Source organism: Mycteria americana, chromosome 7, assembly GCF_035582795.1.
Source record: "Mycteria americana isolate JAX WOST 10 ecotype Jacksonville Zoo and Gardens chromosome 7, USCA_MyAme_1.0, whole genome shotgun sequence".
Classification (NCBI taxonomy): Eukaryota; Metazoa; Chordata; class Aves; order Ciconiiformes; family Ciconiidae; genus Mycteria; species Mycteria americana.
The window spans coordinates 19,626,842-19,653,261 of NC_134371.1; the positions used below are offsets into that span (position 1 = coordinate 19,626,842).

Consider the following 26,420-nt stretch of genomic DNA (forward strand, 5'->3'; position numbering starts at 1 on the left):
GATTTAAGTAGAAGTTTCAGGCTTTGAGTGAGTATTGTTTGACTTGGCTTCCCTTTCCTTAAAATAACTTGCTGTGCTCCTTGAGCTTGTTTGACAACAGTACCTCTTAGGCCATCATCACCATCATGTCCAGCACGCCCTGGAAGGCCTGGAAGTCCTGGAAATCCAGTATCACCTTTTGAGCCAGGAATGCCATGACCTCCTGGTGAACCCAGTCTACCTGGCTCTCCAGGAATAACCATGCCTGGGTCACCCTGCAAAACAGAGAGAAATGTAAACAATCCATGTGTACTATGTTTTGCAAATCTGCCAAAATATTTTCTCCACTGTGTGATCAATTAACGTTTTTTATTAGGGTAATTTTCTCCATTTCCTGGGGATCTTTCACATTATAATTTTTAATGGCTCCAATTCAGCAGACCACTGGATGTTCCTTATTGACCAGCTGCAGGTTCCATACCAGAGGAGTAATTTGTCTAGACGGCTTTTGAACTCTGTCTCCTAACTCTAAGAAATTGCTACTGAGCAATGCAAAACACTTCCCTCCATTTGGCCTTTACTGCATTGTGATGCTTGCTGTAGCTGTGAAAAGCTTTGGACCTGTATCTGAGAGTTTGGTTGAAGTTTGTGAAAATACAACTTTATTTTTATATGACAGTCATATTTTAATCAAAATATTTATTTAAATAGTCAAGGTCAGCACCCAGATGTGTCTCGGAGTACTCAAAGTCAGTTATTGTTTTTTTTTTAACTAATTCTTCTGAGCATTGTTTTCCATGAAGACTCTTTTATCACAAATGTCCTAAGTCTATTCCCTGAAAGGGAAGTTTGAGTTGTTCTTTTTGACTGACTAAACTGCTGGTTGTTTTGAGTACTAGCTTTGAGTACCAGCAAATCAGTATGTTCACAAAGCAGGTCAGTAGAGCTGAGCTTATACCAGTCACTGATGATATAGTTGGACCACAAAGGCCACTCCACATCCAGCTGTTCTGTGGCATCAAACACAGATTAAATAATAATTAAAAAAAAAAATCCACAACCCCAAACCCCACACTTTGTCATGTCAAAACCACACACAAAAGAATGACATATGAGCACACAAAAAAAGAAATGCCACCTTTTCAAAACATTTAGGTGTTATTTTGTTCAAATTTGAATTTTGATTACAGAGTAATCAAGAATCCTACATTTACATATGCCATCAGTAGATTAGCTTCTGTTAATCAGCAAGAGTGGCTGCAGTATTACCTCCAACGTACTTCCTTTACACTTCAATTCAACAGAGCACGTGCTTAAATTAAATGCATACTTACTTGTCACTGACCTCCATCAAATATGTGCTTAATTGCAATTTCTGAATAGCCATCTTTTCAGAAGCTGTGGACTTAAATTTTTGCTGTAAGCAATGCAATATCCTCCTTGTGCTCTAAAAACTGAAGTACCAAAACATACCAAACACTTGGAGTTCTGAAATCCTGTATCTAAGTTTAAAATTTTGGCTTGAGCCCCTTTATATATAAACGATTTAATTTCATAGTTTGTGCATCACTGACCAGGAAATATAGGAACTCCTATATTCCTTACGCTTCTTAATTTATTTGCTCAGTGTCACGTTTAATGAATGGGACCTATGGAAAAGTCTGTGCTGTATTTCTAACCAAACCTTTTCTCCTGGTTGACCTAGGTTTCCAGCTCGGCCTGGATCTCCAATCTTTCCTTCACAACCTGGTGACCCTCTCCCTCCTGCAAGTCCTTTATCTCCTGCAAAAGAAATTAAATGGCAGCACAGATGCTATGGTTATCACCTTATTTTACAAATGTAACACTGCTTGGTTACTTGCTTCAAATCAGTTCTGTAACATGTCAGGGGTGGTTTTTTTTTTTTTTTTTTTTTTTTTTTTTTAAGTGAAGCTATTCTGATGTCAGTTCCCTACTGTTTTCTTTAACAAGCAGCTTCGTAGTAGTTTTAGTATCAGAGCTTTCTCCTCTCCCTGTCCTGATGGGATTATGAGAATAGTTCTTAATATTTTTAGTGTCCAAAGAGGGGTATGACTTTGCATGAGGAATGGCCAAACGGACAGTATGCAAAATGATTTCTATTACCTGCACGTTAGAGCAGGTATTGCACTGTACATAACCAAGACTGATTAAAACCAAAGTACTGACACTTATAAAGCTCTGTCTCTGTAACACATATCCAGGTAAAGAGAATCCATCTGAAGTAAGTGTGGCACCCAGATGAGCTGCACCTGTTTGGGCAGTATTCCAGGAAGCATCAATGTTAAAATATTTTCCTACTGCCAGCTTTGATACTCGATTCTCTGAAATACTTCAAAAAGTTTCAAATTTGCAGTTTATAAGGCTGGAGGCCGTACTGACTAATGTTCATTGATTTTTTTTTTTTTTACTTGTTGATTATTTTTAATGTGGACTAAAAAAAAAAGTAATGTTTTTGGGGTTTGGTTTTTTTTTTGAAGAAGATGATGATCAAAGAGTATTTTACCTTTTGGACCTGGGTTTCCAGGAAATCCAAGCCCTGGAAAGCCTGTGTCACCTGTTGGCCCTGGATGTCCTGAATCACCTGGCTGACCTCTTGCTCCAACCCTACCTGTACAAAGAAAATAAGTAAACTGTGATGTATCCTACCACAGAACATCAACTTGTAAGATTAGGTGTTTTATAGTTTATCATTATTAATTAGGACACCACTGTAGATTATATTAGAACTTAGACACTATTTCTCCTCCACAGCAGGTTTTCACAGTTAAAATGGTAATTGTGTTCACAGTATCAAAGCAGGCATGAGTCTGTGACTTAAGTTTTTATCCAGTCTGCCCAAACTCCAGACTTCTAGGAACAACTACATGCAGATACAAATCTTCTACTTGTTGAGAATATACAAACACACATTATAGGGGTGAGGCTTGGAACAGAAGCAACTATAAGAACAGAAGCTACCATAAAGCTGCCAAGAAATTTTCTTATGCTATTCAGGGCAGCTTTAAGGACTATTGTTCTACAAAACCAAAGCAAAGATACCTTATGGTTAGCCTGAACGTCACTTACTGTCCTTCAGTGCATTCAAAAAGTCTGCAAAATTTAAAACACCAGCAACTAAAAAAATCCCACCTAGAACCCAAGCCCAAAACTCACCCGAAAAAGGAAACTCAGGTTCTTAATATCTTAGAACAATGGTTAGTAACAGTCACGTCAAAAAGGAATCGGGAAACTTAGTAATACAGTTACTTTTTTGACTGTGCCCCTGCAAAACATGAGAAGGGCCAAGGGCTTCAGGAAGATTAAGACTGCTTTAATCTAATTTTATTCCTTCTGTTTTGAAGGTTGCAACAGTCCCAGGATAATTTAGGATAGGCTTTTGTCAAAATTATGCCAGAGGCACCTTACTGGATATACAAGCTGTGGCACGTGCACCAGATGTTTCTGGTTCTTGGAGGAACCAAGTCGTTAGTGTAGGACTGCTTGGAATCTCTGCCATACTGCACACCATGGACATGGCCCTGTGTGCCCTTCCTATTCACATCCACTTCCCCTAGTTTTCTTGAACAGGAATGTTACAGCTAATTCCATAGTTTCTGTACCACAGAAATCCTTTTTATACTTATTTCAAAGTAACCCACAGTTTTATCTGGCCAGAGCTAGGAGAGAAATCCTAATCTGATTACCTCTGATTTTTACTGTATTTAGTGCAGATGTACTCACCAGGCACTCCTGGGGGTCCAGGTAAACCATCTGGTCCTTGAGGTCCTGGCAACGCAGGTAATGGAGTTATCCTACTGGTCTCTCCTTTCAGACCTTCAGCAAATACATAATCAAAGATTACAAAGGCTTATAGTTTGGCAATATGTAATCTTAAGCATTTAAAGATATTAGTGATCAATCTACTCGGTTAAAAATGCAGTCTTCTACAGTTTCCGTATTTCTGAAACTCCAACAGACTTTGAAAAGCCTTCAGATCCTGGCATCATAAAGCAAAAGAACTTTATTGACACCAAGCCCACCTGCAGCCTTCCTCTCAGCTCTCCTGCAGTATACTGGAGACCCAGAAAAGGAAGCACAAAGTCAGCAGGAAAATGATGCAATTGAGAAATGCTTAATCTGCAACTCCATTTCATAAAGATTTAATGTGTATTCTCTTTAAAAAACCTTGACTATATCTGCTGTCCAACTCTGAGTTCTTCCAGATTATGCTTGCCTACAAATATATACACTGGTATGTTTTCAGCACTCAGAAATGATTAACTCCTTCATATTTTTCCCTGATGACTTAGCCTACACTGATGATGATGACTGGGTACATATTTAAAGACTTTTTTTTTTCATGATGAGGATAGTCAAGCACTGGAAGAGGTTGCCCAGAGATGATGTGCTAACTTGGTCCTTGAAGGTGTTCAAGGCCCAACTGGATAAAGCCTTGAGTAACTTGGTCTGATCTCATATGTGACCCGGCTCCGAGCAGGAGTTTGGGCTAAAGACCTCATAGGGTCCCTTCCAACCTCAATTATCTCATGACCCTAAGACTTTTGCTATTATCTCTAGGGGGACAAAAGTTGGAACAACGCTGGGGAATTATCATCCCAAGAAAAACTTCCTATGTTTCATAAATTATGTCTTTGACTTCAATCTATCTCTGCAATTTCAATCAAGTGCTCTTTAATGTAGGTAAAATATGGTAAAATAGGAAGTTACAAACCAGCTTCTCCAGGTAATCCAGGTGGACCAGGTATTCCTTTAGAGCCTTTGAAACCTCTTATTCCTGGTGGTCCATATCCTGGCAGTCCAGGAAGCCCCATCTCTCCAGGAAGACCAAGACTGCCAGGCAATCCAGGTAGTCCTCTATCTCCTTTTGAACCAGCCAATCCCTATTAACGATTACACGTGTGTATACCAAGCATTACTTGCTTTCCACACCAGCTTTCATAACAAAATGCTTGATTCTGTCTGACTATAATCTTGCACTACTTTAGCAACAGAGTAGCTCTGCTAATTTAAGAGGAATTTTTGCTCTGATTTACTTGTGATTAAAGGAATTTACATTTTAATATCAACAATTACCAACAGAGGGCTATTAAGAGTGAAATAGTATAAATAAATACAACAGCTTGATTTTTCAGTCGCTGTGGCATTACACTGTACACTTTTTTCTTTTTAAAACAGGTTTGGTAAAAAAAAACCCCTCAGCTCTGATTCTCCTCAAATACTGTCAAGTCAGGTTTAGAGAGTTATATCTTAATCACTTTTACAGTTTCTCAGCCAACACAACACAACAATAATTGTTACTTTTTGTTTCTGCTGAACAAAGAGCTCTGCCTTAACGATTCTAGTTTTATGGTCAGTACTCCCAGATTTTGTGGTTTCTCTCAGCCCTGACTGAAGATTAACCCCTAAAGACTGAACAGGAATTATTTGAATTATTATTTCCTTTTAAGCATTGTAAGTAGTCAGGAAAAGTGTCTTTTTTTTTTTAAATCATATTCATCATAGGAATCCAAGATAATGCTCCAATATAAATATCCAAACTAACACCACAATAGACTGCCAAGGTTTTTCAGCAACATGTATCTACACTAGCCTCATCTCTCTGGTATTACATAAGAATATTTACTCTCATTCTTTCATACATATTGGTTATGCATATTGGTTGCTATAGCTGAGCATAGCACCCCCCAGTCAGGTAAAGGATATTCAGTAAAAGTATCTGAATAGATAAAACAGACTGTTGTACAAGATATAAATATTGACTTAGGTTTTCATGAATTCTATATTAATTGCAGACAGTGCATACCCACCTCTTCACCTTTAGAACCCTTGGATCCTTTAGAGCCAGGTCTTCCTGGAAATCCACTTGAACCTTTTCTTCCTCTGTCTCCCCTGGCTCCTGGATCTCCTTGCTCACCTTTTGGCCCTTCTGGATACACATATCCTGGCTCACCTTTTGATCCTTTATGTCCTTGATCTCCTCTAAAACCTGGAGGTCCCTGGAACAAAGCAATCAAAAGAATTTCAGTGCTAGACATATGTCAACTGTTTTCAAGCTTTCTTTTTTTAAATTAAAAAAAGAAATTTTTAAATACCTGAGAGTGGTTCTCTTTATTCTCATCTTTATTCACTATAATGGCACACTTCAATGAACAGGGTTTTTTGGTTTTTTTGTTGTCGTTTTGTTTTTTCTTGTTCTCCTGCCTTTACTCCTTTTGGCCCCGATTATCATTTCATTTGTACTACTATACACAGGAATAATGCAGGATCACTTAATGGATCAGACTGTTAGCTACCTGGTTGTGCTTTGGCAGCACAAAAAGCAGGACAAGAAAGCACCTTAAAATCTAATTAGAGATTTCTCCTTCACATGGGAATAACTTCCCAGGGACACTGTAACAGCCACAGCTGGCTCTCTTCATAGTTAACTTCTCTCCCTTCTTTCCGCCCTCAGGGTACAAAGTACTCTATCCTAGCCAAAACCAGTACAAGCTGAAAGTACGCTGGGCTCTAGTGATCTTGGGCTCATAAACTCTTGGGAACCTTCTGGGAAAAACCTGTTAGCAGACTCTTTCATTCTGCATCTGTATGGCAACCACCACAATGAATACTTGTGCGTGACTTTTTTTATTGGACAGCACTGATTAATTTCCCACTAACAATTACTACTACAGGCACAAGTTAGAACAACCAAGTGGTATGTCTGTGGCAGAAGGTGTCAGCCTTCCCCCTCCATAATGTTTCCCAAGAAGGAATGTCCTTTGCATCTCTGAAGAGAGTATTATGAGAAGCAAGCTTCTCTGCACAGCTGGGGCTTTAGCAAGTCCTGAGTATGCTGGAAACAAGAGAAGTAAGAACTCTGATGATGATCACAGCACACAAAACTCTATATATGCTTTACAGCCACTGCCATGATTATAGAATTATATAGATGAACAGAAGTTAACTGTAAACTGGCCATACCAGGCAGAAGAAGCATTCTAGCCATCATGAAATACAGCACAGGTTAATCACACTGCCTCACTGCCTGGGCTGAACTTCTTGCTGCACTGAGCAAAACAGGCTCACGTAAAGCTAGGTCAGCTATGTCCACATTGCAGTCTCTACCTAGGCCTCCCATGCAGACACATTCATTACTACAGAAAGAAAACTGTTGAGATCACCCAGTATGACACTTCATGTAACACCAGCCATGATGTTTCTCTGAAATAATTCTTGTGGGATCTGAAAACTAATCTGAAAAACTCAAGTCTTACTGGAACTCCTGGAAACCCCGGTGCTCCTGGAGAACCTGGAGAACCTTTTGGACCTGTTGTTCCTTCTCTACCTGCAAAAGAAACAGCATATTTTGTAAACAAAAATGAAAACAATGACATGGATTTTGACAAGCTCCAATAATCACACCCAGCATTGAATGTTTCTGCTTGTTACATTGACTGCATCATCATAGACTGACCTGGCTTCAGGCTCCACCTGAAGCATTTGCATTCTGACTATTAGCCTTCTGACTTCACCTCTTTCAGGGCTTGTGCTCGTATCAGTGGATGGAGCTGCATCAGGCTCTCACACTCATCACAACCTCAGGGCTAGTTCAAGGACTGCATGCTGCAGACATGCCCATACCTGATTCTCATGCTAAAAGCAAAATCATTGGCATTTCCTACTACCCTGTTAGAAACAACAAGATAATTTACCAGGCATGCCATCTTGGCCATGTGGCCCAGGAGAACCAGGAAGACCAGGTATTCCTGGAATATAGCTGCAATCAGTACACATGCAAGCTTCATCACCTAGAATGAAAATAATTAATTAGTTGTTCCACAGCAAGTCATTCCCAAGCTTAACTAATGTGTTACATAGTTTATTATAGAGGATGGCTAAGACTTTTTAGCCAGAGAACGGTAGGAACACGGCCTTAATTTTGTTGGAAGATCACTTCCCACACAGTACAAAATTACCTGTGGTCAGAACTGATTACATTTCATTGAAAATGCAGGAACGTTCAGTTTAAATATCTTGATTTTTCAAGTCTAGTTTTAGTAAACCATTTGGATACAGTCACTCTACTGATAAGCCAAATTCTCTCAAAAGAAGAAAGGGACATAGGCTTCAAACTGACATGGCTCCATAACAGCCTGGGTGACTTTAATGACTAGCAAGTGGCAAAGAGATTCAGCAGCTCCTGTGGTGATACTTGCAGAAGGAACCTCCTCTCAGAGAACAACTGTTAGTGTTGAACATAACAGGAGAATATGAAAACCCTACCAATCTGTAATAATTGTTTGTCCCAGTGAAGATCTACACCGTGGCTGCAGTGCTGTACAACTGGTGTGCAGCAGTGGCACATGCACTGCTCTTTTAGCTGCTGCTTACTGTTAGGGGAGGAAGACATCTTGCTATCCCTAATGAATTTTCTTAAATCTCTGAACTCATCAAATAGCTTAAGAGGTAAATTAAATTCAAAATTTCATAAGGATCCAAGAAGGTTACTGGATTGTACCATCTACTTCTGAGTGATAGTTTTCTGAAACTGACCTTTCACGCCAGTATCTCCTGGAGGTCCTGGAGGTCCTGTACACCCTGGCTCTCCAGGAAGTCCTGGTAGGCCTGTTTTAAATGTTACTCTGCCTGTTAATGAAATGAGCATGGCACCATTGCATCAGCAGATTATTCAGACAATTCTCTATTTGCTAAGAGAGAAAAAAATTGCAGGGATGAGCTGGAGACAGTATTCTGATCCTTATGGGTCCCTTCCAACTTGAGATATTCTATGATTCTCTGATTCATTTAAAAGATAGAACTACCTGGACAAATCCAAAACACCTGTAGCTGGAAGTACTTGAGGATAAATATGGTAATGCCAAAGTAAATCTCAGCAGACTGTTGGATCCATCTGTCTAGCCTTTAAAAAGCATAGTCCATTCTGGGGAAAGTATTTCCATTTTATTTGAATCAACAGAAACATAATTCTTTCTTTTACCAGGAATGGAAAGGAAACTTTTCTTTTAATCCTAAATTGTTAATGCTGCTCATGTATCTTTGACAGAATTATTCTGGTGTATTTACTATTACTTTGGAAAAACAGAACATGCATTGAGCTCTTCCTAAGGTAATATATTTGGGGGATAGATATATTTTTCAAAGAGAAAGAAAAGACAAGCACTACATTGGTATTGGTTCAGAAAGACTTGTTCTGGCCATACCACATATAAAAGAAACATGATGCTGTTGGTACTCCTAGTTAAAGAAGTATTCCTAGTTAATACGTTTTCTAGAAGTTTTATAAACTGTTACTGCTTTATTTTCATGCTGCCAGAACTTCAAACCCGCTTTAAGGCCCACTAAGACCTCTGGAGGCAAGCGATTTCTCTAGCTTTCAGATTAGCCCATTCTGAATTTAGTTTTACAGATTTACTACGACTTTTGGAAGAATTAATTTTAAGAACAGATTTTGTCTCATTAGTCTTTCCTGGTTTTACATAGCAGATTTTTATAGTCAGAGTTATACAAAAAGGGAGAAATCTTTATACTGGGAAGTCATTGTATCTTCTCCACAGAATCTCATTAGCAATGGAGCATAGACCTTCGCTTCATGAATACCCTAAAACAAAATTTCCAAAGAGAAATTCTATTCAACCATATTACTCAAAATATACTCTATAAGTAATGTATTTATATAGTCTTATACATTAGATACTGAGATGATTCTGGATTTGTTCTTGTTCATTATATATACAGTACTGAAACGTCACCTGGTTCTCCTGGAGGACCTGGTAATCCAACAGAACCAGGTCTGCCAGTAATACCAGGTAGTCCTGGAGGGCCTACAATACACAAGCCAGTTTGTCCTTTCTCTCCTTTTGTTCCTTTTGGCCCAGGAAATCCTGGGGGACCTCTCAGACCAGGTCTTGACACACCTAACCGAAGAGGAAAAAATACAAAAATGAAGTTAAAGAAATGGAATTTCAAAGCAAAGTAAGTACTCAATGGATGAGTGAGAGGAAAAACATACCGAGTTCATCCCACAAATCTTTATCTTGCAATATATTAAATAATCACAATGACAATGTAAAGACATTTAAAAATGATCTTTAACCTCTGTTTAAATACTTGGCCCATCAAAGCTTTTGGGTGACAATTTTTTACCACCTAGAGATATGTTTAAAGTCATCTGAAGTTAAGATTTTGCAAAGCTGATTCAGTATAACGGGCAGAAAGAAAAACGTATTTTATTGTTGGTACTGGACCATTACACGTACCTGGTCTACCAGCATCTCCAGGAGGACCCTGTGGCCCTGCAAAAGCAATGTATTTAGAACTTGAGTTAAACCACTGTATACTTTGCAAAGTCACTACTCATTAATACTGACTGCAAACTTTGGGCTTCTGCATTTTAAGCTTATTTTAAGAATTTGGTTTTGCCTGAGTAGGCATCTCCTACTTACGCAACTGTTGCATACTGACAATTCTCACTGAAATCTGGCAAGATATGGATATTTATAACAGGCAGGAATAGGATCCACCGTATTTATCTCAGGTGGGGATGCGCTCAATTACTTGAGAACAACTTACAGGCCTGCAAACTTGCTTCTTTTTGCCACTATTATTTGGTCTAGTAAATATACCACCTCTTAACAATGCATTAATACCTTTGCAAGGTTCAACTTCCCTGTTGTCATCCCTTGGAAGTATGTAAGTAGTTTTATAACAACCAAGAGTATTCACTGAATGCAACACAATCACTTGGATACATAAATATTTGTAAAACTAGAACACCAAAACACAGAAGGCAAGGACTTGCTGGATAAGTATGAGATATAGCCTACTAGATGCTGCCTCAGAGTTCAGCCCACAAGTCCTTGTTATATTGTAAGACAGCCCAAATAATAAATCAGAACATTTTATTTTTACAGCATGGCCAAAATAAACAAAATAAAAACTTGCAGATCTTTATTATTTTGGAATGATAGGCAATAAAAATGGCATAAGACAAACTATGAAAGCTACCAAAAAAAAAGGAGAGAGAAAAAAGTGCATGACCTTTAACAGGAGACTTACAGCCCTGATAGTTTGTCTATGGCATATACAAATAATGTGCTAATGCGGCAGTCCACCAAGGTCATGAGGCAGGATGTCAGTGAGCTTAGGTGCTCAACTCAATTATCTGTGCAAAGAAGTGTGCCACCTTCATTATTTTTAAGAGGAAATACAGCCATATATCAAAGTCTCAGGATACATTTCAATTCTGCAATTTGATGGGAGTAATTTGGAAATACTCTTGGCAAGGCAGAAGCAGGTTGCTGGGTGCTCAAAAACCTAGCCTGCAACAAGCCCTTTTGAGTGGACAGCTCTTGCTAAAGGATTCTAGTTTGGGTGTCCCACTCACCAGGCATGCCACGTTGACCTTTTGGTCCTGGAGGTCCAGGGGGTCCTTCATCTCCTTTTTCACCAACCACATTATCATAATACTCTGTCTTAAGAGAAAGACGGTAAGAAAAGAAAGAATAGTAAGACTGGAGAGAAGCACAGTGCCTCATATTGAACATTTGGTTAGAACAATGTTATGATCTCATTCATAATTTTGATGTTGTGACACCATGAGACCTTTCTAATCACATGGTAATTACAAGCAGCCAGAAATGAAATTATAATTGTTATACACAGATAATGCCAAGAGACCTGTACAAATAGATGGGGCTGGGATTTCGGCCCAATTCCTCAACTCCTAGAGAACTCCTCTGCCTGCAGATGCAATTATACAGGCATGGTATAAATTGGAGACCCAATCACAAATATTACAGTAGCATGAAATAGAAAATATTCTTGAAAGAAGCCTCTAGGAATCACTTAGTCTATTCCATTGGCTCGAAGCAGCATCAGCTCTATCTCGACTGCTCTTTTAAATAATCATACATGAAAACAGACAAAAATCAACTACTTAAATCACATGTGCATTAAAAAGTCATTCCTATAAAATTTAATACTTAATTTAGTAAATTTTAATATTATGATGTTTCAAAGTTTCTATGAATGACAGGCAAAAATCAAAATGCAATTTGCTCTAACTATTTATTTATAACTACAAATTTTAGCTCTTTTCAGGATTATTTTGCATGGGCACCATTACTAGCAAATCATTATTATAATAAAGTATTGTGCCTTGATATATAAACACCACACTGAAATTTAAATGGACTAGTAATGCACCAATTTTAAAAGGAATAAAAAACTGCTTAAAATTAAAATTCAAAATTTTTACTTTTCTCCTATTGATTTTTTGAAAAGCAGTGGTTTTAGTACTCTGTTAATATCACAAACAATTTAGCTTTTTACAGTTATTTCTTTTGAACAATTTGGGCAGAACGTTTCCATTAGGTGTGCATGGGGCCTTTAAAAAAGCCACTAGTGAGACAGCATGACTAGACAGAGAAATTGTACTCATAGCATCTCATGCTTTCTTTAAAAACTCTTCTTTGGATTTTAAAATTAACACCACCTGTTCTGGAACTGATTAGAGATTGGTTTAAAAATTAACTCCTGTGAATTTTTGTAACTGTTCTGTACAGTCCCATTTCCTGCCAAAATTGCTGGAACTGAGTGAGGTCTGACCAGGCCCTGATCGTGCATCCAGCTCTACATGAAGGAAGATGCTATCTCTGTGACACTCCCAGCAACATCAGTACTTTGAGAAAGCCACGCCTCGATTAGAGCATCACAGGACATCTGTTATTGCCTCATACAGTCAGTTTGGCTTATTCTTATTCTAATGGTTTGGAAAAATGATATGATGAAGATAATTTACACTTACTTGACCACAAGCTCCAGGTGGACCAGTGTTTCCTTTCATCCCCTTCATCAGAGGACAGAGATGCATTTGTTTATTAAAAATAATACATGACATGACATTTGGTACCCACTGTTACTTCAGTACATTGCTTATAACATTAAAAAAGAACTTCTGCTCCTGACCAGTCCTTCACCACCCCCATCTCTGCTCCTTACACAACTATTCAGCCACATACACCAAAAACTACAGGAACACATCAGCAGGCATAGACGGACACCAGTTCAAACACATGACCTATTTCAGCTGATCCATCGCCTATTCCATGATATCATTACTTATCATCTTTTAGGTAAAGTAAAACATATTGTATATACAGTGATAAATAAAATGATATATTAATCCCAAAACATACCTTATCCTCATCCTCAAAAGCAACAACAAAACCATTAGACAATACCTTAGCTCCTTGCCTGCCAGCCAGTCCTGGTTTGCCCTGTTCACCCTTTTGTCCCTGCAGATGACAGTAGACAATTTTATGAGCATTAATCTTTTAGCATTGTCATCAATAAGATCTAAAATGGAAAGCTTTAATCTTTCATGGCGATGGCAAGGTGAATGTGACTTGCTCAGGGAAGAAGTCTCAGTTTGGGGTACAGTTCCATGTCTGTGGGAAATACAACAGGTCTCTCATCCAAACCTGCCTTTATAACGGCACACTCCACCAATCCCAAAGTAGAGCTGCTCTGGATAGCACAAGTGTAGGAGGCTCTGGTTTGTTCTCCCTCTGCAAAATACTGTTTCTGAAAGGGGAGAAACTGAACACAATGTGAGACTCGCATTCAGCAACTCCCTCTCCCAGAACTTGGTCAGTCTGCATGAAGGTGCTGATCTCAAGAGGTGTCAGCAAGACCAGGAGGGAAAATAGCGCAGACTGTTGCTAAGGCTTCTGCAAGTGTATACATGCAAGGAAAAGGGACTTCTCAGAGGCTTGTGGAGTTGAATGCACTGCTAGTTAGTAAAGTTGAAATGGGAACAGACCAATGACATGTCTTTGTCATGACAGAAAGTTTTCTTTCTGTTAGCTGAGGCAGTAGAGCTTTGTGGTCTGTCATTCCACATTCTTTGTCAGACTGGAATGTGTTTAGACTGTCTGTGAAGGTTGTTTTGGCATGATAAAGATGATGTTTTAGTAAGACATATGTGAAATGGGCTATTCTGACAATAAGAATTTTGATAAGGTATTTGTAAGGTCACTGTGACCCTAGTGATGTCGTTAAAGAGGAAGTGAAGTAAATATAAATTCTTTTATGTTTAACCAATTGAATACAGTATTCCAAATACATTTTAACAACTGTAGCTTTTAAATTAGTACACAAACAAGATATTCTTGTTTATAAAATGGCATATTTTAAGAATTATATTATGACAAGATGACAGTTTTAATATTTATCAGTTGTCTTGTTTCAGGCCAAGGCAGCTGTGACCTTGACAATAGCTTTTCTTTGTAAAAGATTGTCTTCGATTCTAGTTATTAAAAATTATTCATTTTTTTGCTTCTTGATTTATGCTGAAGTGAAGGTATAACTCTTTTGAAAAAATTTCAATGTGACTAACCAGAATTAAACTCAGTAGAATTAATTTTGCATAACTTGGACCATGTCTCAAACTCATTAGTCAGCAGCAAGCAACAGGTCTTTTTATTTTACACAGAAGAGACAACATCTATTAACTGAGCCTCTCTCTCCTGCATAAATCTATGAGGACATGGTATGTCCCAAGGCCAGCTGTGTGAAAGGAAATGTTTCACAGTCTATGCAAATCAAATCGACATTTTCAAACACATTCTGCAATGGGAAAAAGCTGTGACAGGAAGATATGACTGTGATAAACAGATGACTATTAATCAGAAAGTGTTTAGAAGGCTTCCTTCATTACCGGTAAGCCAGGTGGACCTGGGGCACCTTCTTTTCCAGGTTTACCCTACAAAGGAAAAACATAAAATAAAATAAAATTAAAAAAAATTAAGAAGATCAAAAGAGGGGTCATTGCATTCAAAGAGCATAACAACTAAATGCTGTGCATGTAACTGTATTTTAGGTCTTTATAAATTTTGAAAAGCCATTAAAGTTATTTTTAAAGTGTTCATTATTTCTAATCATAACTGATGTTCATAAAACTCTACAAAACCAGGAGTAAAATATTCCCTGGACATTCCTCCTTCTGTGGAGGACTAGTTGAGGCAGACACTTGACCAGCACAAAATGCCAGCCAAGTGCAGAAAGACTGGTGCAAAATCAGGTCCTTGCAGACCCAAGACAAACGATGAAACAATACAGCAGCTAGCAGCCCTTCTAATGATGAGCATGGAAAGATACTGAAGGAAACTTTTTCTTACAGGAAATGGCATTAAGAGATGACTTGAAGAGAAATTATTTAATGAAAAAGAATAGGGAGTACACTTCAAACGTATTGGAAGTAGGGCAGTAGATGGGAAAAGTGAAAGTAGAAGGAGGCAGCATGCCAGAAGTATCTACTGTTTTTTATGGCGCACAGCACATTAGGCAGCTTTCTGCTGGGGTCCTGGCATCTAGTGTGGCAACAATACATGTTAAGCAATTCATAACAACAACAAAAAAAAGACGACAAAAGGAAGGGACAGAAGGGGGGAAAATGGGGAGAGAAGCAGAAGGAAATGAAATCATAATTCTGAATATGGATACCTTACTTGCCACCTTGAAGGCAGAAATGAAAAAGGAAAACCTGGTTCATTAAAATCCACATCACGAAGGTAATGGTAAGATAAAAGTGGGGTGGAAGATTATGCACTCAGAACAACAGGGGAGAAAGTCCATTTTAGAAATTTGTTTTGCACAGAATAAATCAATTAAACCTAAAATAATTTTGAAGAAGAATGACCAGATCATGAATTACAGTGTATGCATCAGAAAAAACAGCAATAATCAGAAGACAGCAGAACTTAACCAAAGGTGATCCTCTGAAAGAGAAGGGGAGCTGGAATGATGTCGTCACAGGCTCAAAACTCACTTGCACAAAATAATCATTTTTTCTAGAACATAAAATCCAGAGCCATTTGATATTTTGTGCTCACTGATGTAATTTCAATAGCAAAAGGAAACATTGTTTTCATTTTAGAATAGCCAGTCAATCAATGTCTTAACACTATTTGTATTTCCTTAGCATTCTTCAAGGTCAATAGGCATAAAAGCAAGGGTGCCCTACTACTTCCTCTACAAAGAGGGAAAGGAAAGGTGAATTAAGAGTTCTAAAAAATACTGCATGACAGGACAGAGCTTTTGCAAACAGAAGACATAGTAAGGAAGAAACACAGAAGATGGAGGAAGAATAACACACATTGAATAGCAAGAACTTTTAGTACTTTACACCAGTAACTCAAATAGAAATTAAAATTTTCATAATGTATAGGAATAATAAAAATAACAATCAAGTTGCTCTATAGCACCATCATCGTTATAGCACCATACAATTGAAGAAAGAGCAATGTATAGGTAGTACTGGTCTTGTCTTGCTACCTTTCCTTGTGGAATAAAATGTATTGCAACCACAAGAAATATGGGAAAAGTTTCAATATATGTATGTTTGGACTGAATGAAATATTTAATTTGAAAATTATTTTTCTTAATATTGCTTCCAAAATGTATTTGGAATCAAAGTCCTTTGTTCAGAAAATGTCATAAAACATTTTGATTTATTTGGATATTTTAGGGTTCTCCCCTAATTACATATTGGTAAACTGTTATGAATTCATACAGTTTCAATTACTAAGAACCTGCATCTTTCATTGATTAGTTCTTATCTGAAAGTTTGAAAGCCATTTGAATGCATAGTGGTACCTTTCTATTTAATTCCCTTCAAAATATAGATATACTCAAGTAATGAGTATATATTTTAATGTGTATGCTTTTTAAAATAAACATGATTTTTTCTCATGCAGCCATAAAATTATGTAACATATTATCCTGTTAAGAGAATAACTCTCTTATGACAACTTTCTTCATGTCTCCACATACCTGCTGGTTGAGCATACTAATTAAAGTCAGCTGCCTTAAGTAAACTCAACATTTTTAATCCTCTTCTACATATACACTGGCACCTTAAAGCCAGTATGTGTTCAGAAGAGCACTTTTTTTTTTTTTTTACTAAGTTTCAACAGTAGAACCTTTACAGCAAAACAAATAGAAGTGCATCCACCATTAACTGACCTTTACTTCATGTACTCATGGTATGTGAGCCTACAAGAACAGTCGTCTGACTTTCAGCTCTCTAGTCTGGTTTACTAGATGAAAGAGCTTTTGAACCTAGGAAAATTTGCTTTAAGTGGCATTGAAACAAAAACTGGAGAGCAACACTAGCGCAAAACTGCTTTTCAGGAAAGACTAACATATGTGTATTCAATTGTTTGCACATACCTGTGCTCCAGGTTCTCCTCGGTCACCCTTTTCACTCTGAGAATCACCAACTGGCCCCTGTAACAAAACCACCCTCAAGATACACATATTTTGAGACTCACATTTTCTAAATTAAATATCTCTTTTATAATTTTGTTATCTTTAAAAGAAAGTATAAAGTACAGTTAGAATGCTATTAATAAGTATTCTATTCATTAAAGATTGGAATAAGTAGTGTAAATACTGGACTCTAAAGAGTAGCATTTACTAGGTGATGCTGCCTGAACAACTAGATTTAAGGGATTTACTTCTGGTCACTTACTGTAAACCCCATTGGCCCTGGAAGTCCTCTTGATCCTTTTTCTCCTTTCTCTCCTTTCAAGTCCTATTACACAGAAAATAAAAAATGAATATGGTCTCTTGGATTTTCCTGTGCTTACCATAACACTCAAGTTTTACAAAGAGGAAATCCTTATGTTACCAGCAAGCTTCTTCAAGCAGAGATGGTTCTACTTAAATGACTAAAAGAAACAGAAACTTCATATCAGCGCTCCTGCCTAAGTCTATGATGTTTGAAAAATAAACTGACTCTGCACATATTTCTGAACATAGCAAGTTCAAAAGGACCTACCTGTGATTGCATGCAAGGGTACTGGAGTAAATATCCCCAGAAACAGCAACAAATTGCAAGTGAAAAACAAATAAACCTTAGTTGCTTCACTGGAGCTACAGTTACCTCCAATACGTAAATGCAGTGGCTACCCACACGATCGTTGCCTCTGTAGGCTCAAGATTAGACTACCCTGCTGTGTAGTACTATTATGTATTGGGCCACATCCTAAGGTCATTGTAAAGCCAAAGTTTATGGACTGCCTAATTATTACCTGGTTAGACTTATGCCCCAAACTATTTACATACGGAGTTTTGAGGGGTTTTTAAACCTTAATGCCCAATGTCTCTGAAAAATTGCCATTCCCCATGATAAACTGCCACAGCTGTGACTGGGAAGTGCTCCAGGTGGTCCATATTTGATTTAAACAGGGAAGAGCTGCTGTGCCTAAAAGCTGAACCTTGCTTCTGCAATCTTTCTCTTCCCTCCTCAATACAGTCTTGATGCAAAATTCACTTTTTATTTTAGCACATAATGAAGAGGGAGTTTTGATAACTCCATGGATTAGATGCACATTAAATAAGGAAAACAGAGTCAAGGATAGGTTGAAGACTTGTTCTGTTAATATGTGAAGACTTAAAACAGTGTATCAACTACTGCTGTTTAAGTTCTATATAAGGACAAAATGCAAGAATTCTAATTCACAAAACAATATTTAAAATGAAAACTGAATCAGAGTGTTTCCTTTCTCCAATACTCATTGTTTTCCCAACGCTTTCCATGACTACTCATTTTCCAGTAAAAACAATGAGAAAATGAACTATGAAATGTACATGAACATGTTGTAAGCTTTTGTGAAACTCTGGTAGCTCAGAGTCCTGATATTTTCAGTGACAAGGCCCAGAGGTCAACACAGCTGTGGCTTTGATAGCTATTCAGAAAATCCATGTTGATTTGGTGAAGCTAAAAGTGATTTACTTTTCATGTAGTCAGAGATCCACAGCAGGTGGGTTACTACGAAGCATTTAGCATTCCACTGGCATTGTGCAGACGTGCATGTGAATACACAGGCCTCAGCTGAGCTGGCTGTACAGACACACTCTAAGAAGAGCTTAGTCTGAAAAATGTCTGGATGGGTAAAATGTTAGGATGGGTACAAGGAAATGTTATTGGAACAACAAAGATGAAAATGTCCTCTCAAAGTAAAACCTAATAAAATGGCTTATCTGAACATGATGTTTAACAATTTTACTACCGTCATGTTGTGTGGTCCACTTAATGTCACAATAACGGTTCCTGGTGGTCCAGGGGGTCCAGTTAACCCAGTGTCACCCTTGAAAGAAAAAAGAAAAATAGAGTAATTACAAGCAGTGTGTTTTTATTGTTTCAAATTACTATCGCTATACTTTTGACATAGTGAAAATTTTTCTGTCATTACACTTAGCCGTTAACACAGTTTACATTTCTTTTTCCTTGCTATTTATCTTCCAATAAAAAAGGTATATGGAAGACTTAAGACTACTATGAAAACCTTCTCCTAGCTGAGAAATATAAAAACACATATGCTGATTTCTGTTAAAGTATCTAGAATTAGCTTCAATTTTTCATACTATTTATTTAGAAGTTATAGAACCATTTTAACTCTAAATCAAATAAAAATATCTCGTTGATTATCATTTTTCTCTCAATTTGATTAAGTCAACCAATAAAATACATGAACTGTCTTTGGTGACATCCTCAAAACTGCAGTCTGTGTATTACAGGGAGATGACTGTAACATAGTGCTGATAGATAAAATTTGCTTTCATGTGTCCTTAACCAAAAACATTAATATTGCAGTACACTTTTTCATTAAGGATCTTTTAGAACAGGGAAAGTTCTAAATGTGATCTTTCCTGTGGAGCTCAACAAAACGACATCCATAATTTCCAGTGATTTTAAACCAGTGGAATGCCCTTGTGTGCACTTGCAGCATAATGGCACAGAATGCATCACTCTTTCATAAGGAAGCAAGATGCTCCATGGTCACCTGAGCTAATGCTAATGAATAATCAATTCTATTTACAGAAATTTTCCCCGGAAACTTCTAGCACATTCCTGATAGTAATTACAAAGTTAAAACCAGTCCCACTGTCAGATAGTGCTGTTTCAGTTCACAGCTGAATCTGTGCAGGTCAGTTAGCATAACTGAGATGCCCCAAGTTCTTGAAAGGATCCTGTAAGGACATTCAGACTGACTACACTGGTCCTCCAACTGCAGGCTGAAGTTCTGAGAGACAATATATGTATTCGTAGTCATTTCTAGCTTAATGTCAATTATATGAGATACAAAGTAAGAACATGGGTGACAAGTCATCCAATTTTTATTCAAAATCTGAGAAGTTTTCTAGCATCATAAAGGCTGGCACTGAAAAGATGTTGGCCATAAGAAGTTGTGAGTCTACAGATTCTATATATTTGCCAATGTTTACATGCTTAGATAAGCATTTAGGAACACTGTGCAAGTGATACATAAATGAATTTAATGCTATGTGTTAGTAAATATTAACTACTGGCTCCTCTTAGGTTTCTACCCTTCTATGAGGAAGTTTATATCATTGGCTCTTATGTGAAAACAGTTTGTCCTTATATATTAATTGCCATGTTTCCATTTTCCAAGAAAAGATGTCCACATATATACTGAAAATTTTTATTTCACAGTACGTAATTCCCCAAACATTTCACCATAGTATATCAGAAAAAGCAGAAAACAGAAACAAAACCTTAAAAATGTTTTAAGCATTTTATACAATTACCTTTCTTCCTTTGGTTCCTATTACTTTCAGTCCCATAAGACCCTGTAAAAAAATCCCCAAATGTTATTGTTTTTAATTTGAAAAACATCTATAAAATGAGTTAATTGATGTTACACATAATAGGAAGTTTTCATTTTTATTACCAATCTAAGACTACCTTAGGTCCAGGAGGTCCTGCTTTCCCTGGCATGCCCTACAAAAAGGAAAAAAAACTTCCTTAATTTAAAAAATTACAATCTTCAGCCCCAATATAGGTGTTTTGAAGTACCCAATTTTCACGTGAGTTACATCACCATTTTTATTCTTTCTTCCACCTTTAAAACCGCAATTTGTTGTGAGTGGGTGACACAATGTCTACAGTCTAGCTGGAAACATATAAATCTCTCTTAAAGTTATACACATTAGTATTTAAAGTGAATTTATGGGTAATTATTTGAAAATTAAAATTTATGCCTACATGGACAAGGATGCTTCTGAAAATATGGAAATTATAATGCATAAAAATAATCAAAAGAAACTGAAAAAAAAAATCAGATGTGTGCAGGAGAATATAGGTTTCGCATACACATGTCTCTAGACCTCAAACAAGTCTGGGAGAGTCAGGTACTTGTATTTGTGTAATTCCCCAGGTTTCTGGGAAAACCAAATGTTAAAGTAACAAGTGAGACATAAGTTCATACTCACTGAAGCTCCTGGAGGGCCCTGTGGTCCAAGTTCCCCAGGATATCCTTGAGCACCCTGGACACCCTGCATATTAAAAAAGAAACAGGAATAAATCTCCTGGCAAGATTACGAGCAAACCACAACGCTAAATTTATTGAACTGAATAACAAACAGAGGATGTCTCTGGATTTCCTTTTCATGTCTCAGGATAACACAGAAGTATAATTCCTCCTCACTGTGTCATTGGTTGGCATATGTTTTGAAAGATAAGAAAACATACCTCTTCTAAAACTAAACTACTCAAGTGAGGATGTATGTCCTGTTTAACTGTGGATATTCTCATAATCTATATAGTCCTATTGCTAGCCCTAATAAGCCTTTAATCTTTCAAATATTCTATGCAATAAATTCTATACTTTAAAGCTTCATTTTCAAAGAAATGGAAAATTTAAAATGTTTATTTTCCTTTTAATTTAATGTCCTCCATTTATTGTAACAGCCAAAAGAAACATCTGCTCTGCCTTCTTCTGTTAATCTCAATTTTTAAAATATGGATCATACTGTCCTTTATTAGTACTCTAGATGTTAAACTGGGCTAATCTGTTCAATCTCACTTCATGAGGAATTTCTGCAGTTGGACTAGATGGTCATTGTAGGTCCCTTCCAACTGTTCTGTTCTATTCTATTCTATTCTATTCTATTCTATTCTATTCTATTCTATTCTATTCTATTCTATATGTAGGGGTAAACCCCTAAATCTATGACCAGTTTTTCTCCATTTCTAAGTATTGTTGTTTGTCTGCAACCTGACTTCCCTATCTCACTTTACTAACACATAATGGACACTATTGGTTTTGATAGCAAAATTAATTACTATTATCTTGGTGTACTCTGTTTTGTAAAGTCAGAAGAAAGACTTTGAATATATTGTAGTAATCAGATTATATAAAGTTAAGAATTTTTTAAAGACACAGAATTATTTTCTGGTTTAGAAGTTAGTGAGATGATTCTAAAAAAATACTGTATGTATATAAAGTATCTAATATATTGAAATTATATAGAATATAAAAATAATGTTAATATACACACACACATATATTATGTATAATGTGTTTTACATATATAGATTATTTTTATAGATAGATAGATAGATATAAGTCACAGTCTGAATTAATACTGAATTACCTGACGTCCAGGCATTCCTGGCAATCCAGGATCACCTTTTGCACCATACCCTTGGTTATATCCAACTGCAGGGCATCCCTGGACAATTAGATAAAAAGAAGGATAAAAAGTTATGCTGTAGAACTCTGTAGTGGAACAAAGCTTCTAATACAGTTTGTAGGGAAATAAGCAACATCAGAATTGTATAATGATGGCAGCTGTCCACTATGGATAGTTCTACCTTTAAAAAAGATTTTATTAAACAGAATATACCTTTTTTAGGCATTCCAGTTCTCTGTCAGGAGCAGGGTTCATTTCAGACATACCTATGTTACTCACCCACAGTCCTGACCTTCAATTTTTTTTTGGTACTTTTTATTCCTTTAAAATAATCTCTAGTGTATCTGCAGATTTCCATATGAATTCATAAGCTGTTTGGGGAAGGGGCTTAGTTCTTTGTGTGCTTGAAAGGGTTAAATTAATTACGTGCAATAACAGTAGTTAAAGGGAAAAAAAAATTAAATACTGTTTTGTAACCCGGGCTGAATGCAATTCGTACAGAGGAAGCACCAAAATTTGTGGTTGCTTCTTCTGGAAAGTAAACCTTCTGTTTCCCATGAATGGAAACATTAAGAACTCTTTTCCAGCAGCGAACATACACACAAACTGTTGATCACCAATAAATATTTCACGTAATATGGTGTAAATAACTGACCTTCTCTCCTTTGGTGCCAGCAATACCCTAGGGAGAGGAACAACCATATTATTAAAACAGAAGAGTAAAAGAGACAATGGTGAAAGTACACATTCTAAATATTCTCTAAGTTCAGTGCTCTTGGAGTGATTTATTTTCATGGACACGGTGTATAGCCAGGTACATGCTTACTGTGCCAGACTTCAATTTAAGAAGAAAGGGCATATTGTTAAAAACCAGTCCAGTCTCACAGTTACAACTCTACAAGTTAAGGCAGAACAGTTTTGAAGCCTGACCTTAATAAATAAATAAATAAATAAAATCAGGAGAGCTGGTAAAGTAAAGATCATGTTTAGAAGTTATTAGATTTGAAGCCACTGGAACTTGACAGACAGCATTCCTTTTCCATTTGTTTAGAAGTTTCTTTTAAAAACACATTTCTACAGAGAAAAAACAAATGCTAGGGTTAAAGCAATGCAACCAGAATGAGAAGTTCTGGGTTTAATTCCTGGTTCTAATTGACTTAATTAGGCCATATCCTCAAAAATATTTAGGCATGAACCAAAACTGCAATCTATTAAATATATATTGGACACCTGTAGAGCTGTGAGTGGTAAATTTTCATGAATACCCCTTGAGACCCTAAAGAGCTAACACAAGTCAATGAATTTGCATGCACTCATTAACTAAGAAGTTGAGGCCCAACATGCAGCTGATAAAGCATTAGTCTTAACTTTGGTTTCTTTACCACACGGTTTTAATATTAATAAAATTATATTTCAACTGTTGTTAGTACCAGCTAATGTGAGGCTTTACACTCCTTCAGTGAGTGGCTTCATGTGGTAGAAATGCACACAATCATGAATTTCACAGACACCTACTGGAATGCCTGGAGCACCTCTTCTACCTGGAGGACCTGGAAAACCTCGATCGCCCTGAAAGTAGTAAGCATGACTGTTAATGCATATTATTGTTTATTATTTGGTCTGATTTTAGCAAATGTGATTAAAAAAGAAGTTTTTTATGTTACCATACTAAAATTGTGAGTTGCATTACCACATTTGCTAGAAGGGGCACAGCCTCACTGTATGGGTCTTGACTTCTATCCCAGACACCAGATCAGTGTCAGATCAGTTCACTGTTTCACTAGAAATGTATAATTTTCTGTAGTAGGCATTCTTCTGACTCCCTCTTTCAGAATGCTGGAAGCATTTGCTCATACAGCAAAAGCAAACTAGTAAACCTGTAACTTAACATTAAGCCTTTTCTTTTAATTGCTTTCAGGACTTGTGAATTGTCAACTGCAAGCTAGATACTGTTGAAATAAAATTAATTAACTATCTATTTCTTCTACAACCCATTTCAACAGAAGGACAGGTTGGACAAAACTGATTAGGTCTTCTGGATTTAATGGGAAAAGTTTTATCTGTCAAAATACCAAACATTATTCTTAACTTTTTAGCAAAGGCCATTAACATGTATTATTGAATTATCTACCTTACACAAAAAGGCAGCACTTTTCCTTCCTCTGGCCTCATAATTCAAATTTTTCCTAGTTGATAAAGTCACAAACCAAAACAAATCAAAGTTGTCATATATCACAGGAAAAATTCAGAATGCTTTTTGGCCATTCCTAAGCATCGCCAAACACCATCTCCATAACATTCAGCTTGGTTTGTACCTTTGTCCCGTTGCATCCTGGAACACCCGAGCGCCCAGGAGGACCAACAGTTCCCGGTTCACCCTAAAAAGACATACAAAATTGACACAAGCTTTGTTTTTCCACATTCATATTACCCTACAGCATCACTGAAAGAGTTTATGTTGGAGCAGTGTTTCACAAGACTTGACAGATTACCATGTGTTCTTAAATCATTACAATGAGTAGGAATTGCTGATGCTAAGATTTTTATCTCTAGGCTAATTGACAGAGACAATGCTGATGTTGAGACTAGAGTGAGCACATTCGGCTGAGGATAACTATGTACTGAAGACTGCAGTAAGAGATAAATGGTTAAATCAGTTTTGTTTTTACTTACTGGAAGGCCTGGGGGACCTGAAAATCCAGGTATTCCTGGGACTCCCTAATGATATAAAAACAGAGGAATAATATTACAAATATTAAGCAAAAGCTCATGATGCAGTTTTTCTTTTGATCGCATTCAGAAGAATAATGAATGCAAGTATGATTCTGTCAAAAGATCATTATTTCCTTAACTTTTCTGACTGTGAACCAAGTATAATGGTAGCTTACGTACTGTTAACACAGACTGGTTTTGCCCACAGAAACCCCCCAAGACAAGTCTTCACTGAATTCTAGTCTGACTTTGTCATAGCACACCCCAATACTAAATACATACAGCATGAACCTTGTACATAAGGTATAGCAAAATAGGCAAAAGTTCTAAAAAATAGATAATGCATGTGCATAGTGTCATAAATTTTAAAAATACTTTGAAATCATCATAATGTTTTGTTTATAATTTTCAGAAATTATTGAACCAAGTTGGCATTTTAACATGACATTTAATACATACAAGTTTGTTTAAAATATAAATACTTACTCGTATACCTTTGGGACCAACTAAGCCCATAAGCCCTGGAGAACCCTAGATCACAAACGGAAAACAACGTATTTCAATATGATTGAGAAAAAGCACATATATGTCAACAGGACATGCAATATTTTTATTATTTTACCAATACCAACATATGCACACAAAACTATATAACTAAATAAATGTTTTGCCTATTACAGACACTAAAGCAAAGAAGCATTTAATACAGCTTGCATAAATCATGGCGTCTTGCCCTCCCTTTCAGTGTTTACAGAGGATATATCTCATCACAGGTCAAAAAGATAACAGTCAGGCTATGTTGAGAAAGCAGTTCCTATGGATCTGTTCAAACTGTGAGACCTGGAAGTGCTTCCCTGTAAGGAAGTAGCTGGAAGGCTCCCAGATATGGGTGATGTCCATGTAATGATCAGGTATATGCACGTACCAGCCACTCTCACCTGCACTGTTGTGCACAGAAAGGAAAGCCAGGAGCAGGCTGAAAGGGGGCTAAGCAGGATGGGAGAGCAAGGCTGAAAGAAGACAGCAAAGCATGCCACAGCACAGTCTAGACAGAACCTGCTAGAATTGTTTCAAGACACTTAGAGCTTTACTGATAAGAAATTTTATTGTTCCCAGAAAGGAAATGGGGAATGTACAGAACTGCATAGCTCCTAAAGGAACTCTGTAATTTAAGATATTTCATTTAAGATAATGTACAGGCATTG

The 26,420-nt window shown here is 37.0% G+C and overlaps 1 protein-coding gene across 1 annotated transcript in view; it reads right to left on the reverse strand.

The window, feature by feature from the left end:
* Positions 1-26,420, reverse strand: part of COL4A3 (collagen type IV alpha 3 chain) — a 66,964-nt gene that overhangs the window by 21,578 nt on the left and 18,966 nt on the right. Inside the window, exons 5-31 of the mRNA XM_075509123.1 lie at positions 25,702-25,746; positions 25,177-25,221; positions 24,819-24,881; positions 24,019-24,072; positions 23,159-23,185; positions 22,465-22,542; positions 21,301-21,363; positions 20,774-20,809; positions 20,617-20,658; positions 19,077-19,154; positions 17,534-17,596; positions 17,233-17,289; positions 14,720-14,764; positions 13,242-13,295; positions 12,806-12,847; positions 11,384-11,471; positions 10,257-10,292; positions 9,750-9,914; positions 8,533-8,625; positions 7,692-7,787; positions 7,254-7,324; positions 5,808-5,996; positions 4,712-4,880; positions 3,721-3,813; positions 2,504-2,608; positions 1,664-1,761; positions 104-254 (exon numbers count right to left, since the gene is read on the reverse strand). Coding sequence (XP_075365238.1) covers positions 104-254; positions 1,664-1,761; positions 2,504-2,608; positions 3,721-3,813; positions 4,712-4,880; positions 5,808-5,996; positions 7,254-7,324; positions 7,692-7,787; positions 8,533-8,625; positions 9,750-9,914; positions 10,257-10,292; positions 11,384-11,471; positions 12,806-12,847; positions 13,242-13,295; positions 14,720-14,764; positions 17,233-17,289; positions 17,534-17,596; positions 19,077-19,154; positions 20,617-20,658; positions 20,774-20,809; positions 21,301-21,363; positions 22,465-22,542; positions 23,159-23,185; positions 24,019-24,072; positions 24,819-24,881; positions 25,177-25,221; positions 25,702-25,746 — 2,146 coding nt within the window. The remainder of the gene's footprint in view (positions 1-103; positions 255-1,663; positions 1,762-2,503; positions 2,609-3,720; positions 3,814-4,711; positions 4,881-5,807; positions 5,997-7,253; positions 7,325-7,691; positions 7,788-8,532; positions 8,626-9,749; positions 9,915-10,256; positions 10,293-11,383; positions 11,472-12,805; positions 12,848-13,241; positions 13,296-14,719; positions 14,765-17,232; positions 17,290-17,533; positions 17,597-19,076; positions 19,155-20,616; positions 20,659-20,773; positions 20,810-21,300; positions 21,364-22,464; positions 22,543-23,158; positions 23,186-24,018; positions 24,073-24,818; positions 24,882-25,176; positions 25,222-25,701; positions 25,747-26,420) is intronic.